Genomic DNA, 17,559 nt, shown 5'->3' on the forward strand with positions numbered 1-17,559 from the left:
CCGATACCCCCCTAGCGTGTGCACCCGGGGCGGACCGCCCCACCCTTCCTACGCCACTGCATACGCAGGCGCAGCGCTGTACACCATACACAAAAAGGCAGTCCCTGCTCAAAGAGCTTACAATCTAGATAGACAGGTAAACAGACAAAACGATTAAGGGTAAGGGAATACATAGGTGAGGATAAAGGACAGGGCATGTAGAATGTAGTTGCAAAAACCACAGAAAGGCGGTATATCATCCCTTTCCCCTTATGAAACGTTAAGAAGGCTATCAAAATGGGTCCATTCATCATCTGTAAGTTCATAGCACCCAAGTCTTCGATCCGTGAGCTTGTCCACTTGTCCAATGAGAGACTTTTTTGAGGTCCAAGCCAACATTGTAGGCTTCCGATGAGCAACAATAAAACTTTTGGCTGCTACCAGGCACATATTTATTTATTTAGATTTTGCTCACACCTTTTTCAGTAGTAGCTCAAGGTGAGTTATATTCAGGTACACTGGATATTTCTCTGTCCCAGGAGGGCTCACAATCTAAGTTTGTACCTGAGAAGGGTTAAGTGACCTGCCCAAGATCACAAGGAGCAGCAGTGGGACCTGAACCGGCCACCTCTGGATTGCAAGACTTTTAAAATCTTTTTCTTTTTCCTGTGCCTAGATCAGAAGAGGAAGATGGTTGTGGGAACTTGCTCCTTTTGTTTTGTGGAATGCAGTGATATATTATAAAAATGCACTTAATATTGTTTATTACTACCATTTAAACAAGAGATATTCAATAATAAGAGCAGAGCTACCTTCGTGCAGAAACATGACGGCAGATAAAGGCCATATGACCCATCCAGTCTGCCCATCCTCTGTAACCCCTAATTCTTCCTGTTCCTAAGCGATCCCACATGCTTATCCCATGCCTTTTTAAATTCTGGAACAGTCCTCGACTCCACCACCTCCACTGGGAGGCCATTCCACGCCTCCACCACCCTTTCTGTGAAATAATACTTCCTTAGGTTACTCCTAAGCCTATTCCCTCTCAACTTTGTCGTATGCCCCCTCATTCCAGAGCTCTCCTTCATTTGAAAAAGGCTCTCTTCCTGTATAAATGCCCTTGAGATATTTAAACGTTTCTATCATGTCTCCTCTCTCCCTCCTGTCTTCCAGCGTATACATGTTGAGGTTCATAAGCCTGCCCCTATAATTTTTGCATTCAAGACCGCTTACTAATTTCGTAGCCACCCTCTGGCCTAGGGTTACCATATTTTGTCCCCCAAAAAGGACACATGCTTTGCCCCACACACACACGCCCCACCCCCTTTCACACCCCACCCGCCCTTTCACGCCCTCGCTCCGCCCCCTGTCACATTTTCCCCTCCTCCCATCACACACCCCATCACCCCCCTCCCCGTCACCCCCTTGCCCTTACCTTACTACTGCCCTGGTGGTCTAGTGACCTCTTTGGGGCCGGAAAGAGCCCCCTCTTTCCTGCCCGGAGCACTGCCCTGCATGCATCCTTTCTGTTGCTGATCTTGGCGCTGATTCAAAATGGCCACCGAGGTCACTTCAACTCTCGGCGGCCATTTTGAATCGGCACCGCGATCATTAACAGGAAGGATGCATGCAGGGCAGTGCTCCGGGCAGGAAAGAGGGGGCTCTTTCCTGCCTCGAAGGTGGAAGAGGTCACTAGACCACCAGGGCAGTAGTAAGGGGAGGGGAGGCTAGCAATCTGCCTGTTTGTCCGCCCACCAGCCTGCTCGTTTGTACAGAAATCCGGACAAACGGGCAGATTGGCAAAACCCGCCCGGTTGCCCGGACATGTCCTCAAAAAGAGGACATGTCCGGGTAAATACGGACATATGGTAACCCTACTCTGGACCGACTCCATCCTGTTTATATCTTTCCGTAGGTGCGGTCTCCAGAACTGCATGCAGTACTCCAAATGAGGCCTCACCAGAGACTTATACAACGGCACTATCACCTCCTTTTTCCTGCTGGTCATGAAAACCTGACTGGGTTGCGTCCGTCCAAGACCGAGGTTACCCACCTGTGCTCTAACATGATCCTTTCTACATGGACCCCTTTGTCAGGCTTAAATGGAGTTTTTCTTGTTCAGTGTTAGATTTGAGAAATGTGCATATCTGATATAATAATTGCCAAGCTGCCTCAAACCAAATTTCCATCTAGTCTAACATCGTTTCATGATAATGCCCCAGAGTATTATAATAGTTGTTAGTCCACTTTAAAGGGTAATTTGAAAAAAAAAAAAGAAAAATGAGGTGATACCTTTTTATTGGACTAACTTAATAAATTTTGTTAAATAGCTTTCAATGGCTAAAAACTTCTTCTGGCCGGAGGAAGAAGGTTTTGGCCATCAAAAGCTAGTCAAAAATTTATTGTTAGTCCAATAAAAAGGTATCATCTAATTTTCCATTTTAGAGTATTAATAACATTTAACACGCTTTTCTTGGACCTTTGTGGCAATTAAAGGCAAGAAATACACATTGTAGAAAAAAAAAAACATAGTAGATGACGGCAGAAAAAGACCTCACGGTCCATCCAGTCTGCCCAACAAGACAAACTCATATGTGCTACTTTTTGTGTATATCTTACCTTGATTTGTAACTGTCATTTTCAGGGCACAGACCGTACAAGTCTGCCCAGCACTAGCCCCGCCTCCCAACCACCAGCCCTGCCTCCCACCACCGGCTCTGCCACCCAATCTCGGCTAAGCTCCTGAGGATCCATTTCTTCTGAACAGGATTCCTTTATGTTTATCCCAAGCATGTTTGAATTCAGTTACCGTTTTCCTCTCCACCACTTCCCGCGGGAGGGCATTCCAAGCATCCACCACTCTCTCCGTGAAAAAAATACTTCCTGACATTTTTTTTAGTCTGCCCCCTTCAATCTCATTTCATGCCCTCTAGTTCTGCTGCCTTCCCATCTCCGGAAAAGGTTCGTTTGCGGATTAATACCTTTCAAATATTTGAACATCTGTATCATATCACCCCTGTTTTTCCTTTCCTCCAGGGTATACATGTTCAGGTCAGCAAGTCTCTTCTCATACGTCTTGTAACGCAAATCCCATACCAACCTCGTAGCTTTTCTTTGCACCGCTTCAATTATTTTTACATCCTTAGCAAGATAAGGCCTCCAAAACTGAACACAATACTCCAGGTGGGGCCTCACCAACGATTTGTACAGGGGCATTAACACCTCTTTTCTTCTGCTGGTCACTCCCCTCTCTATACAGCCTAGCAACCTTCTACTAACAGCCACCGCCTTGTCACCGTTCCCGGGATCTGGTAATATTCATCATGGTCCCAGCTCAGATTACATTTCTGAACTAGTGACAAGATATGAGGTACTTTGCTCCATGTGTGGGGGGGGGGGGGGGGGGGAAGAGATAAGATCTGCCTCAGAATGGAGGAGAGCAGTCTAGTGGTTAGTGTAGCGGACCTTGATCCTGGGGAACTGGTTTCGATTCCCACTGCAGCTCCTTGCAAAAACCACAGACAGGTGGTATATCAAGTCCCATTCCCTTTCGTTCTGTGAGGTGACATGTTTTGCTCCCTATCTTATGATTTCTTTATTTAAGAATTATTACTTACCATTTTTAATCATTTCTAGTCCTGAAGTCAGGCTTGGAAATCAAACCCAGGCCTCTCAAATAATGGTATAACACTCTACCAGTGATTTTAAAATGTACCCACCATTCACGTATTTACTATTAGGCTGGATTTAATAGATTCTGCATAACTCTGCAGAAAAATTCCCCCTATACGAACAGGGACTGGATAATTTTTCCCCTCTTTTTTTTTTTAAATTTCTACAGTGCAGCGCTGCGTACGCCTTGTAGCGCTATAGAAATGCTAAATAGTAGTAGTAGGTTTCATGCAGACTTGGACTAGGCCATCTGCAGGAACATTCTGATCCAGGGGCATAGCTACCACTGAGCAAGCCCGGCAAAATGCCCAAGGCCACCCAATGGTAGGGGCCACCTGAAGCTGGATCCCCAATGCGCCCGTGTGGGTCCAGCTTCGCTTCAGCTTCCTCTGCCCACCGACAGTCCACCACAAGCAGATGCAGTCACAGCAAAGGCAGCACTGAAAGCTGCCTCTTGTTAAATATGAGGAAAAAATAAAGTTCCTATGGTCAGTGGAATGCAAGTATTAAGGCAAAAGAGCTATGAGTCACACACCTGTGAAAATAATAAGGGAGTCATAGAATCAGCCTTGAGCTGAGTAGCCTGGTGTGAAGCAGAGAAAGTCTGTGCAAGGAGGCAGAAAGAATGTTGCTGGCATTTGTAGAAAAGAAAGAACAGGCAGGCTTCAAAGGAAAGGGTTGCTGACGTGCAGGCATTGGGTGTAGTACGAAAGTAAGTGTATATAAACTGAGGAGAATATATGTAACCTAAGCAAAGCAAAGCAAACATATATCTCTGTATTACTGCTGAATATAATATTGTGAGTATACTTGCTTCCAGTATGATGTTCTCATACTGCCTCTGTCCAAGGGAGGACAGTTGAAAAAATAAAAATTGTTGATTATTCTTCTTTATAATAGGTGTCAGTTTCTTTGTTTACACACATATAAGGTGTAAATAAACACTCTTTGGGCAGCAGAGCCATTCCCCTGCCGCATCCTGCCCACAGGACGTTGCATCATAGAAGCCTAAATATCCGGGGGGGGGGGGGGTGCAGAGGGGGAGAGATGTTAGATTTGGGGGTGGGGCAATGGAGAGATGCCTAAATGTATGGGGGTCAGAGAGGAAAAAGGATGGATGGGGGTGATGTACAGGAAGCAGAGGGAAGAGAAAGAGACCTGGAGCAAAGGAGAAGGGAAAGAGAGGGGGCAGATGCTAGACTAGAGGTCAGTAATGAGAAGAGACAGACTGAGTTGAGATGGGGGGGGGGGGGGGAGAAATGCCAGGTGAGGAAGAGAAAATTAGAAAAGGTTCAAAGAAGAGTGACTAAAATGATAACGGGGATGGAACTCCTCTTGTATGAGGAGAGGTTAAGGACGTTAGGGCTCTTCAGCTTGGAAAAGAGACGGATGAGGGGAGATATGATTGAGGTCTACAAAATCCTGAGTGGTGTAGAACGAGTAGAAGTAAATCGATTTTTTACTCGTTCCAAAAGTACAAAGACTAGGGGATATTCGAGGAAGTTACATGGAAATACTTTTAAAACAAATAGGAAGAAATATTTTTTCACTCAACGAATAGTTAAGCTCTGGAACTCTTTGCCGGAGGATGTGGTAACAATGGTTAGCATATCTGGGTTTAAAAAAAGGTTTGGACAAATTCCTGGAGGAAAAGTCCATAGTTTGCTATTGATACAGACATGGGAAGCAACTGCTTGCCCTGGGATTTGTAGTATGAAGTGTTGCCACGATTTGGGTTTCTGCCAGGTACTTGTGACCTGGCTTGGCCACTGTTTGGAAACAGGATACTGGGCTAGATGGACCATTGGTTTGACCCAGTATGGCTACTCTTATGTTCTTAGAAGCTGGACATGGGGAAGGACAGAGTCACAGAAGATATGCCAACTGTGGAGGGAACATAGGGACAAGTACTACTACTTGACATTTCTAAAGCGCTACTAGGGTTACGCAGCGCTGTACAATTTAACATAGAAGGACAGTCCCTGCTCAAAGGAGCTTACAATCTAAAAGACAAATGTAGTCAGTCAAATTGGGGCAGTCTAGATTTCCTGAAAGGTATAAAGGTTAGGTGCTGAAAGCAACATTGATGAGGTGGGCTTTGAGCAAAGATTTGAAGATGGGTAGGGAGGGGGCTTGGCGTAAGGGCTCAGGAAGTTTATTCCAAGCATAGGGTGAGGCGAGGCAGAATGAGCGGAGCCTGGAGTTGGCGGTGGTGGAGAAGGGTACTGAGAGGAGGGATTTGTCTTGAGAGTGGAGGTTACGGGCGGGAACGTAAGGGGAAATGAGGGTAGAGAGGTAATGAGGGGCTGCAGACTGAGTGCATTTGTAGGTAAGAAGGAGAAGCTTGAACTGTATGCGGTATCTGATTGGAAGCCAGTGAAATGACCTGAGAAGAGGGGTGATATGAGTATATCGGTTCAGGCGGAATATAAGACGTGCAGCAGAGTTCTGAACGGATTGAAGGGGGGATAGATGGCTAAGTGGGAGGCCAGTGAGGAGTAAGTTGCAGTAGTCAAGGCGAGAGGTAATGAGAGCGTGGACGAGAGTATGGGTGGTGTGCTCTGAGAGGAAAGGGCGAATTTTGCTGGTTAAAGAGAAAGAAGCGACAGGTCTTGGCTATCTGCTGGATATGCGCAGAGAAGGAAAGGGAGGAGTCGAAGATGACTCCGAGGTTGCGGGCAGATGAAACGGGAGGATGAGGGTGCCATCAACTGAGATAGAGAGCGCAGATAGAAGTACACAGGTGCAATAGAGGACACAAGGGGAGGGATAGGGACACAGAGGGGGTAATATGTCAGCTTTGGGAAATGTGCCTCCTCCCCCTCCCCACTAATTTGGGAGCGATGGTGTTATAGGGGGCCCATTGAGGGAAGGCACATAGAGCTGCAAATTGACTTAGCATGCTTAATACCCTTGCACTGTTTGCTTAAGCCCCCCACCTGGGCAGATTACCTATCCAGCTCACAGACATTGAAGGTTATAATCAGTATATAGCAGAGACCTTCGGGAGAGATTCACATGTTCCATGTAATCACAGTGGATCTTTACTAGGACCGTCTTACCCTACTTAGGCACCTTCACTCTTTTTACTAGAAAGCTTTAAGTCATAAGTTAACAGGTCAACAGGTTTACATCATAGATCATGAGACACAAGCAAAATTGTGTTTCTGGTGGCAGTCTCTTCGGCTATGCAGATTGCAGAGCTTCAGGCCTTGTCTTGGAGAGATCCCTTTCTTTTCTTCTCAGAAGCAGGGGTCTCTCTTCGTCTGGTGCCTTCCTTTTTGCTGAAGGTTTGGATTGGTGCATCTCCTTAATGTTTGACGGGCATTCCTACGCTATCTGAAGATTACTAAAGAGTTTCACCAATCTTTTTGTTCTGTTTGGAAGCCTGAAGAAAGGGGGTGTGGCTTTTAAGGCGATGGTTGCACAGTGGATCAAGGAAGCTATTTCAAGTGCCTATGTTCTTGCTGGCAAACAGCCCCTGGCTTCACTGAGGGAACGCTCAACCTGGGCTCTCTCTACCTCTACTGGGGCAGGAAGTGGGGTGATTTCTGGTCAAGTCTGAAAAGTTTGTCCCCTGTCCCTGTGGGCTCTGTCCCCATCCTCGCCCCATCCCTGTGGAATCTGTCCCCGCCCCATCCCCGTGGAATCTGTCCCCGCCCCATCCCCATCCCTGCGGTTACTGCGGTTTCCCGTCCCCGTGTCATTCTCTAGGTGCAACTGCACCTCGAATACTGTGTGAAATTCTGGTCACTGCATTTCAGAAAAGATATAGTGGAATAAGAGAAGGGCGACAAAAACGATAAAGGGGATGGGACAATTTCACTATGAGGAAAGGCTAAAGCAGGGCTCTTCAGCTTGGAGAAAAGACGGCTTTTTAGGGGAGATAAGATAGAGATCTATAAAATACTGAGTAAAGTGGAAGGGGTAGACATGAATTGCTTGCTTACTGTTTCCAAAAATACTAGGACTAGAGGGCACGCAATGAAACTACTAAGTAGTAAATTTAAAACAACCCGGAGAAAATTATTTCTTCACTCAACAGGTTATTAAACTCAGGAATTTGTTGCCATACAATATAGTAAAAGCAGTTAGCTTAGCAGAGTTTAAAAAAATATATTTTTTTAAACTCTGCTAAGCTAACTGCTTTTACCATATTGTATGGCAACAAATTCCCGAGATTAATTACATGTAGAAGTGTCTTCCATAAGGCAACCTAAGGGGTTAAAAGTCACTCAAAGAATCACACAGGCACATTTAGTCCAGTCTGTCTTTTACGCACATTAAAAAGTCTGCAAAGTACGCATTCCTTAAGCATGCTCCACTGCCTCTAACATCCACTGTCTCAAACTATGCATTTCTAGTACATTCCAACAGTGGTGTTCCTTGGTCAGCTGCAGGGAGCAGGGAAATGGCGGAACCGACAGCTGCCAAGTCTACTCCCTGCAGTGTGCACCCGGGGCGGACCGCTGCATTCCAAACATGGAGTGACATTTTTGCAACAAATGCGTTGTGGTTCTCATCCCGATTACAGAATGCACAGACCTGTGATCGCACCCTTTCCTACCAGAAGGGCTTCTACCACTATCTCTGTGTAATCCCGTTAAGTTAGGGATTATTAGCAGAGTAAGTCCCTGTAAGGAATCACTGGGGGAGTGACTGGGAGGTCCCCGGGGGGAGGAAGCCCAGTCCAAGGGAAGTAGTTCTGAAATAAATGCAGAGAGAAAGTGCACTGAAAGGAAGAGTGACAAGGGGGGAGATAAAGTTAAGTGTCAGCCCTGAAGGGGGGGGTCTTTCTTTTGGGGTTTTTGTTTGTAGCTGTGGGTCTTTGGTTGCCTGCAAACCCCTGCCAAGTGACCCAAAGGAGAAGGGGGATCCCGTTAAAAAGAAGTGAATCCATTGGCTAAGGACAAGGAGACTTGCTGCTAAGAAAAACAGGGACTGAGGGGAGCTCTGGGTGGGCAGTGGAGAGACCCAGCCCAGGAGTGCCGGATAGGAGCCAGGAAGTTCCCATCCCGAGGCCAGGGTAGGCCAACACAAGGGTCACCTTGGGTGGAGGTTAGACCAGGAGGGTCTGAACCCGAAACAGAGAGGAGCACAGCTTTCAGAACACTATCTTAGAGATAGGCACAGACTGGAGCTGTACAAAGTGTAAATAATCCTGGTTCAGAGTACCTTGTAAAGGGAGGAGAATGCAAAGTTTCCCCTGGGGAACATCGGAAGAATAACTTATTTAAAGATTGCATAAAATGATAGAGAGTTTATGCAGTTGGAATGTTCCTATGATTTCAAGTTAAGAATAAACTGTTTAGCCTGCTGCCTACGGATTGGTCATTTTGGACTAGACAGTGTATTGCTGTCCCTCAAGACGACCTATTTACTGCCAGCCTTACTTTCCCCAGGAGTTTTGGACCTTGACTTTGAGTTTCCCGGGGAAGAAGAGGGTAGCTCCATCCGCTAACACTTCTTTCCCCAGGTGGAGACACTGCACGCCAGGTGAGTGATGGAGAGTCCACGGAGTCTGCCCTTCTCAGGGGCTCCTGCCCACTTGGACCCTGGACCCGGAAGCGCCCAGGCAAAGGGGCGTTACATCTGTACTACTGGGGCAGGGAGTGTGGGTGATTTCCTGGTCAAGTCTGAAAAGTGCCCTCACCGGTGTAAAGTTTGAGGGTGCTTTTGCCTGCAGGCTTTTGCACCAGTTTTCAAAAGGAAAGTTTAGGTACACTTTCTCTTTGAAAATTGCACTAGGAAAAAGCACTCACAGACATTGGCACCTACTTTTTCCTGTAGGTATATACGTTGCTTAAATACCCACTCCTCAGCCTGAGTAAACATATTCACACTGTTGATCCCTGAGCTTACTTTTAGCCAGTCCACTTCTTTCAAAATAGCTTCTGAAACCTGGCCTCTTTATGCATGCAGTTCCTTTACTGTTTGCATCTGTTGAGACTTGGTTAACATATAGCAGCTGTGGTAACTTGTTCTATCTCCTGCTCAGTTTTGTGTGTTTTTAAATGTTTTCTTCTCTGCTGTGCTTTTTCCTTCTGGTTGGTCTCACTGGAAGAAGAGAGGAATGGCCTAGTGGTTAGGGTGGTGGACTTTGGTCCTGGGGAACTGAGGAACTGAGTTCGATTCCCGGCACAGGCAGCTCCTTGTGACTCTGGGCAAGTCACTTAACCCTCCATTGCCCCATGTAAGCCGCATTGAGCCTGCCATGAGTGGGAAAGCGCGGGGTACAAATGTAATAAAATAGATACTATTGGAGATTCTACATGGAATGTTGCTATTCCACTAGAAACATTCCATGTAGAAGGCTGCGCAGGATTCTGCTTCTGTGACGTACTTGCAGGACGTCAGACTCACAGAAACAGAAGCCTGCGCTGCCACATTGGTGATCTGCAAGGGCCGACTTCTACATGGAATGTTGCTAGTAGAATAGCAACATTCCATGTAGAATCTCAAATAGTAGCAACAGTGGAGGAGTGGCCTAGTGGTTAGGGTGGTGGACTTTGGTCCTGGGGAACCGAGTTCGATTCCCACTTCAGGCACAGGCAGCTCCTTGTGACTCTGGGCAAGTCACTTAACCCTCCATTGCCCCATGTAAGCCGCATTGAGTCTGCCATGAGTGGGAAAACACAGGGTACAAATGTAACAAAAATAAATTAGATACTATTGGAGATTCTACATGGAATGTTGCTACTATTGGAGATTCTACATGGAATGTAGAAGCCTGCGCGGCCACATTGGTGATCTGCAAAGGCTGACTTCTACATGGAATGTTGCTATTCCACTAGAATCTCAAATAGTAGCAACAGTGGCGGAGTGGCCTAGTGGTTAGGGTTGTGGACTTTGGTCCTGAGGAACTGAGTTCGATTCCCGGCACAGGCAGCTCCTTGTGAACTCTGGGCAAGTCACTTAACCCTCCATTGCCTGCCGCATAGAGCCTGCCATGAGTGGGAAAGCGCGGGGTACAAATGTAACAAAAAAAAAATGACAATGGCAGAATTTGGCAAGTCTTACTGCCTCTTTGAAACAGTGTACTGGTTTAAATTAGCCTTCAGTCTTCCAAGAGAACTGCCCAAGTCATATGAAGGAAACCTCTTGGAACTGTAGTTAGTGCACTTGATACCGAAATGCCTGGCAGAGCTTGGTTTACAATGGAGAAGTCTGCCTATAGGGCACATTTCCTGAAACTCCAATCCCTTCCAGCAGAAGAAAAAGCTCCAGTGATAGTTTATGAAGAGAAAAGTTTCTAGGCATCTCAGCTTATTGTAAGGAGACACATGCACACTCTCTTAACCATGTTGATTCATCTATTTTAGCACTGTCCACGCATGGCAAGGGAAGATTAACACACATATCATTGCAAGAGTTTGTGCACTTTTTCTTGTGATGTGGGTCTCGTTGGATTGTCTCTTTTTTGAGAGTGAGGAGACTGCTCTCACTTGGAGAGTTGCCAATATGTTCAGGGTAGCCCTAAGGTTGATCTGCTTCTGGTCCCATCACATCTATCAAAGTTCCAGGTTTTGTTTTTCATGGCGAGTGAGAAATAGGAGTCTATAGTCAGAGGTAAAACCAGGTTGGGGTGACCAGGCTTGGCTAGTAGCCCTGCTCACTTCATCCAATAATTGACTTTAAGAAAAGCAAGGAAACTCCCTCTAATAAGCTTGTTCTGTGATCTTTGTCGATACCTAATCTTGCTTGAGTCTAGAGGAGGGGTTCTCAACCCAGTCCTCAGGACACACCTAGTTAATCATGGTTTCAGGAAAGAGTTGCATACAATGGAGGTAGTGCATATTCATTGTGGATATCCTGAAAACCTGACTGGCTGAGTGTGTCCCGAGGACTGGGTTGAGAACCCCTGATCAATGGGCTCATGGTAAACTTTTTTCCATTCAGTTTTCCAAAAGGTGTCCCAAAAGTTGGATGCTGAATGCATCCTTGGGGCCATTTCAGTTTACACTGCAATATTTGGAGTTGATGATATAAGTATTATTATACGGCCAATTATTCCTGTAAAGACAGGCCTTCTTCAGCTCTCGGGATGCAAGTCTCAACACACACTGGTTCTTATAAATTAGCTGATAGGCATGGAGGAGTTTTCTTGTTCTTATATCCAAAACAATCCAACAGATTGAGGTCACCTGGGGTCAGTCTGATTCCAGAGCTGTAGGAAATCTCAGAGATTGCCAGTTGGTTAATGGCTTGAAGTTTAATCCATGGATAAGTTTCAGCCATCATTACATTCTTGTCTCTTGCAAGCATGGGTCCTCAGATGTTTTGCAAGGGTCCCTTTCTGTCGGAAGCTCTTCCTACATTCAGCACAGGTGAATGGTCTCTCACCTGTGTGAGTCCTGTGGTGTTGGAACAGCAGTGACTCCTGATCAAAGCTTTTTTTGCAAATAATACAAATAAATGATTTCTTTCCTGTGTGGACTCTCATATGTGCAACAAAATGAGCCTTCTTGTTAAAGCTTTGCTCACAATGCTTGCATGTATAGGGTTTTCCCGTATGGATTCTCTGGTGCTCAAGAAGACCTGATTTTTGAGTGAAGTTCTTTTGACAAACACTGCAATGATAGGGCCTCTCCCCTGTATGCACCCTTTGATGCATATGAACGGCTGACTGAGATTTAAAGTTTTTGTCACATTCTGGACATTGATATGGTCTCTCCTGTGTGTGCATTCGCTGGTGGACCAGCATAGCTGACTGTGACAGGAAACCTTTCTCACATTCTGAACACTGAAATGGTCTCTCCCCTGTATGAACTCTGTAATGAGTGATAAGTGCTGACTTGTATGTAAAGCTCTTCTCACACTCAGAACAGTGGAAAGGTCTCTCCCCTGTGTGGATCCTCTGGTGGTTGATTAACTGAGATCGCCGGATAAAGCTTTCCCCACAGTTGCTGCACTTGTGGGGCCTCTCACCTGTATGCAGCTTTTCATGGCTGAGGAGTGCTGAGCTGGAACCGAAGGTTTTGTCACATTCCAGACACTGGTAAGGTCTCTCTCCCATGTGGACCCTTTGGTGATAAACAAGGCCAGCCATTTGACAGAAACTCTTGTCACATTCCGAACACCTGTACGGTTTATCTCCTGTGTGGATTCTCTGGTGAATGTCTAGCTGGGATTTCTTTCGAAAAGTCTTCCCACATTCTGCACAAGAGAATGGTTTCTCCCCAGTATGGATCTTCTGGTGGCTCGAAAGTTGCTGCTGCTGAACAAAATCCTTCCCACACACAAGGCATGTGAAAGGCTTCTCTCCTGTGTGGATTCGTTGGTGCACCTCGAGGTTGAGCTTCCGAGTAAAACTCTTTCCACACTCTTTACATGGGTATGGTTTCTCCGGTTCATGGATTTCCTGGTGGTCTACAAGGTCATACTGGAGGGCAAAGCTTTCCCCACACTCTTCACATGCAAATTGTCTCTCTGTCTCCGGACTCTTCCCCTGCTCAAGGCTGGCCGGGAGCTCCCCAAGTCTGGTTTCACACTGTGCAATGCTATACCTTCTGCTTCCTGGTTCTGACTTTAGGTCACTCAGACTAGGCATGTTCTTTACCACCTCAGAGCTCTGGAAACCCTTCTGAACAGCTTCTTTTCTGGCCTTCTCTCTCTTCCCAGCCTGGTCATTTCCTAAACAAAAAATAGATTAAGAAATAAATGAAGTAGGAAAGCATTATGAGACAAAAAGTGGGGAAGAATATCCCCAAAATTTCAATAGCAAGCAATCTGGTTGAAAATGGGAAAAAGCTGCCCGATCAATGGTATCATACCTGATGCAGCTGTGCAGTTTATATGGTTTAATAATAGCAACCAGTGTACCTGAAAATAAGTACCTGAATATATGTAAACCGCTTTGAATGTAGTTGCAAAAAAACAAAACCTCAGGCGGTACATCAAGTCCCATTTGCCTTTCTCTTAACTGATGAAGTACATGAAACTTTAACCAGTGCTTACATTTTTAGTTCTCAACAATATGTATCACTTCACTTTCATCAAGTGGCCCTGCATGAGGCGACAGATTAAGTCGACTATGGGAAAAGCGCTTTGAAATGGTCTGATGAATTGCATACAGAGATAACAGCAGATCAGATTCTTGTGTGCTTGCTCGGTGTAAAAAAAAAAAAAAATGGATAATTTTACTTGTGGGAATTACACGGCAAATTTCTATTATGGCTTTATGTTTCAGCATACCGAGTCTTTGAAGCTTTGTTGCAGCCTTAAGGTTGTCCAAAATGCAAGACTGACAAGGCAACTTTGGGCCCCATGTTTTGGTTCTGCCCCCCCCACCCCCCCCCCCAGTGTGCTGACCTTTGGCCGTCTCCAGTGGTGGTGCAAGGTTGAGCTACTACCTGTGTTGTTTGGTCAGTATCATATAGCTCGCCCTTTTCTGACAGGATTACAATCATTTCTGAAGAGAGATGTACTGATGGCTCAGAAAACAATATTACTGGTGTGGATTATGGCAGATTCTCCTACGCTAGCATTATAGCTTATACAAATGCTACAATTGCTTACCATCAAATCTGGCAGCCGTTTTGGACTACTTTAGGGACGGTGGTGCATAGTAGAATTTTGAACTTCCCTTAATTGGTCTCTTAATATTTGATTGTACTCTTTAGTATTTCGGTGGAAATTGTACTGTTACAGTATCCCTATATGAGATAAAAGGGAGGGTGGGGAATGGAGGAAGGGGGACGGTACTTATAACTGTATTGTTGATTTCTGCTTTGTGTTCTTGGTTAACTTCTTGAAACCAATAAAAATGATTTGAACATGAAACCTGGTTACTCGGAAAATTTGTGTTATGTTATTAATCTTAGCCCTGAATATTGATTTCATGGAGGTCTGCTCCGGCTTCTTTTCCTTTTAAGCTGCTTAGAACTGTGAGACCATAGTAACATATAAGACTATGGGGCTCATTGTCAAATAACTTAGACTTACAAAGTTCCATGGATTACTTACAGTCTACGTGCTTTGAAAATACGCTTCTATATGTTATGTTTATTTTATTTTAGTTACATTTGTACCCCGCGCTTTCCCACTCAAGGCAGGCTCAATGCGGCAGGCAACGGAGGGTTAAGTGACTTGCCCAGAGTCACAAGGAGCTGCCTGTGCCGGGAATCGAACTCAGTTCCTCAGTTCCCCAGGACCAAAGTCCACCACCCTAACCACTAGGCCACTCCTCCACTGTTGCTACTATTTGAGATTCTACATGGAATGTTGCTATTCCACTAGCAACATTCCATGTAGAAGTCGGCCCTGGCAGATCACCAATGTGGCCGCAAAGGCTTCTGTTTCTGTGAGTCTGACGTCCTGCAGGACGTCAGACTCACAGAAGCAGAAGCCTGCGCAGCCTTCTACATGGAATGTTGCTAGTGGAATAGCAACATTCCATGTAGAATCTCCAATAGTGGCAACATTCCATGTAGAATCTCCAATAGTATCTATTTTATTACATTTGTACCCTGCACTTTCCCACTCGTGGCAGGCTCAATGCGGCAGGCAATGGAGGGTTAAGTGACTTGCCCAGAGTCACAAGGAGCTGCCTGTGCCGGGGATTCGAACTCAGTTCCTCAGTTCTCCAGGACCAAAGTCCACCACCCTAACCACTAGGCCACTCCTCCACTTGCTGTTGAGATAATATTATGTTAAATATCAGTGTATAATGCAACTCTGGATGCAGGAAATGTTTTGTAGTTTGAAACTAACGAACATTAAAATGAATGCATAAATAAGGAAGTTGCTACTGCAGACTAGAGATAACAAAACCATTAATGGCAAAACATGGCTTTACTGTGTAAAAGCTGCACAACCAATGCAAGATATAATACATGGAAAAAAAAAAAAAGCACATCCACCAAGAAAATCAATTCAACAAGTGGCAACACAAACTGGATAATTAGAAATGTGACTCAAGGCATTTATTAACTTCTTTAGTCACTCCCCTGCAATGTGTCAGTGGCCACATTCAGCACAGAGCTGCACATTACCTCATGCACTGGATCTAACTGGTCTGCAGTGGCAGAAGGAAGTCCACTTATACTCAAAAATAAGTTACCTGCCTATCTGCAATCTAGGAAGTGCTGCAACATAACTCAGCTCACTCAAATGGCAAGCAAGGGGCCACATAATGTCAGATGGAGAAGCTGTGTAGCTGGCAATCACCCAAAAGTATGCCTGCTGCAGCAAAGGCCTGCTTCACTCTACTACTACTACTTAACATTTCTAGAGCGCTACTAGGGTTACGCAGCGCTGTACAATTTAACAAAGAGAGACAGTCCCTGCTCAAAGAGCTTACAATCTAATAGACAAGAGTGAGACAAATATAGGACAATCAAGCCATTGTGACATCACTGATGAGGTTGGCTCTTAGGCATTGGTGGAATGAGGCATTATGACATCACAATCTCAGCTCTGGTTAAATCACTGCTATATGTAATACTACTACTACTACTTAACATTTCTAGAGCGCTACTAGGGTTACGCAGCGCTGTACAATTTAACAAAGAGAGACAGTCCCTGCTCAAAGAGCTTACAATCTAATAGACAAGTGAACGGTCGGTCCGATAGGGGCAGTCAAATTGGGGCAGTCTGGATTCACTGAACGGTAAGGGTTAGGTGCCGAACGCAGCATTGAAGAGGTGGGCTTTAAGCAATGACTTGAAGACGGGCAGGGAGGGGGCTTGGCGTAAGGGTTCAGGAAGGTTGTTCCAAGCATAGGGTGAGGCGAGGCAGAACGAGCGGAGCCTGGAGTTGGCGGTGGTGGAGAAGGGTACTGAGAGGAGGGATTTATCCTGTGAACGGAGGTTACGGGCGGGAACGTAAGGGGAGATGAGGGTAGAGAGGTAGTGAGGGGCAGCAGACTGAGTGCATTTGTAGGTAAGAAGGAGAAGCTTGAATTGAATGCGGTATCTGATCGGAAGCCAGTGAAGTGACCTGAGGAGAGGGGTGATATGAGTATATCGGTTCTGGCGGAATATGAGACGTGCAGCAGAGTTCTGAACAGATTGAAGGGGGGATAGATGGCTAAGTGGGAGGCCGGTGAGGAGTAAGTTGCAGTAGTCCAGGCGAGAGGTAATGAGAGCGTGGACGAGAGTTCGGGTGGTGTGCTCAGAGAGGAAAGGGCGAATTTTGCTGACGTTAAAGAGGAAGAAGCGACAGGTCTTGGCTATCTGCTGGATATGCGCAGAGAAATAAATGCATTTTCTGCAGATGACCTGCAGCCTCGCCTCCTCCCTCCCCCGGCACTTTACAGATTACCTGAGCCAGGAATCAAACCCTCTATGTGCTGGTTAAGATTCCTTTCCCCCCACCCACAAAATAACTACCTAAATTATACAGACACACAAACTAGGTTAGGAAAGTGTTTTTATAATGTAATATACACAGGGCTTTTTTTGAGGGGGTACTTGGGGGTACCGGCACCTTTTCCATTGTCTGCTACAATTGACCCATGGATCCCAGGTTTTAATGAAAGAGCTCAGGCTCTACACACCAATTCTGCCTTGTCATAGATTCTGTGACTGGTTGCAGGGGTCCTGCTTATTCTGGGGTGGGTCCCTCAGTGATCACCCCACCCATGAAGAGTGGCCTAGCATTTGAGTACCGGCACCTTTTTTGCTAGAAAAAACACACTGAATATACATGAACAGTATTAAATACACAAAAATATGCTTTTTTTTTTTGGGGGGGGGGGTTAATGTATTTCTGAAAATTGCTCACCAGGCCCTGCGAGTACAAAAAAAAATTACAATGTGGACCTTCACATGAAAACGCCGGCCAACCCCCTACTGTAACTGGAGCTAATTTGTTTTTAACACGGCACATCCATACAAACACATTGCACAATTCGTACCACAATAACTTCTCATACAGCTAATATTATCCACACCACAACACACCAAG

The 17,559-nt window shown here is 45.6% G+C and overlaps 1 protein-coding gene across 1 annotated transcript in view; it reads right to left on the minus strand.

The window, feature by feature from the left end:
• Positions 1–17,559, minus strand: part of LOC115465473 — a 253,686-nt gene that overhangs the window by 39,949 nt on the left and 196,178 nt on the right. The window contains exon 23 of the mRNA XM_030196004.1: positions 11,887–13,284. Within this exon, the coding sequence (XP_030051864.1) occupies positions 11,887–13,284 (1,398 nt within the window). The remainder of the gene's footprint in view (positions 1–11,886; positions 13,285–17,559) is intronic.

This window comes from Microcaecilia unicolor, chromosome 1 (assembly GCF_901765095.1).
Source record: "Microcaecilia unicolor chromosome 1, aMicUni1.1, whole genome shotgun sequence".
Lineage (NCBI taxonomy): Eukaryota > Metazoa > Chordata > Amphibia > Gymnophiona > Siphonopidae > Microcaecilia > Microcaecilia unicolor.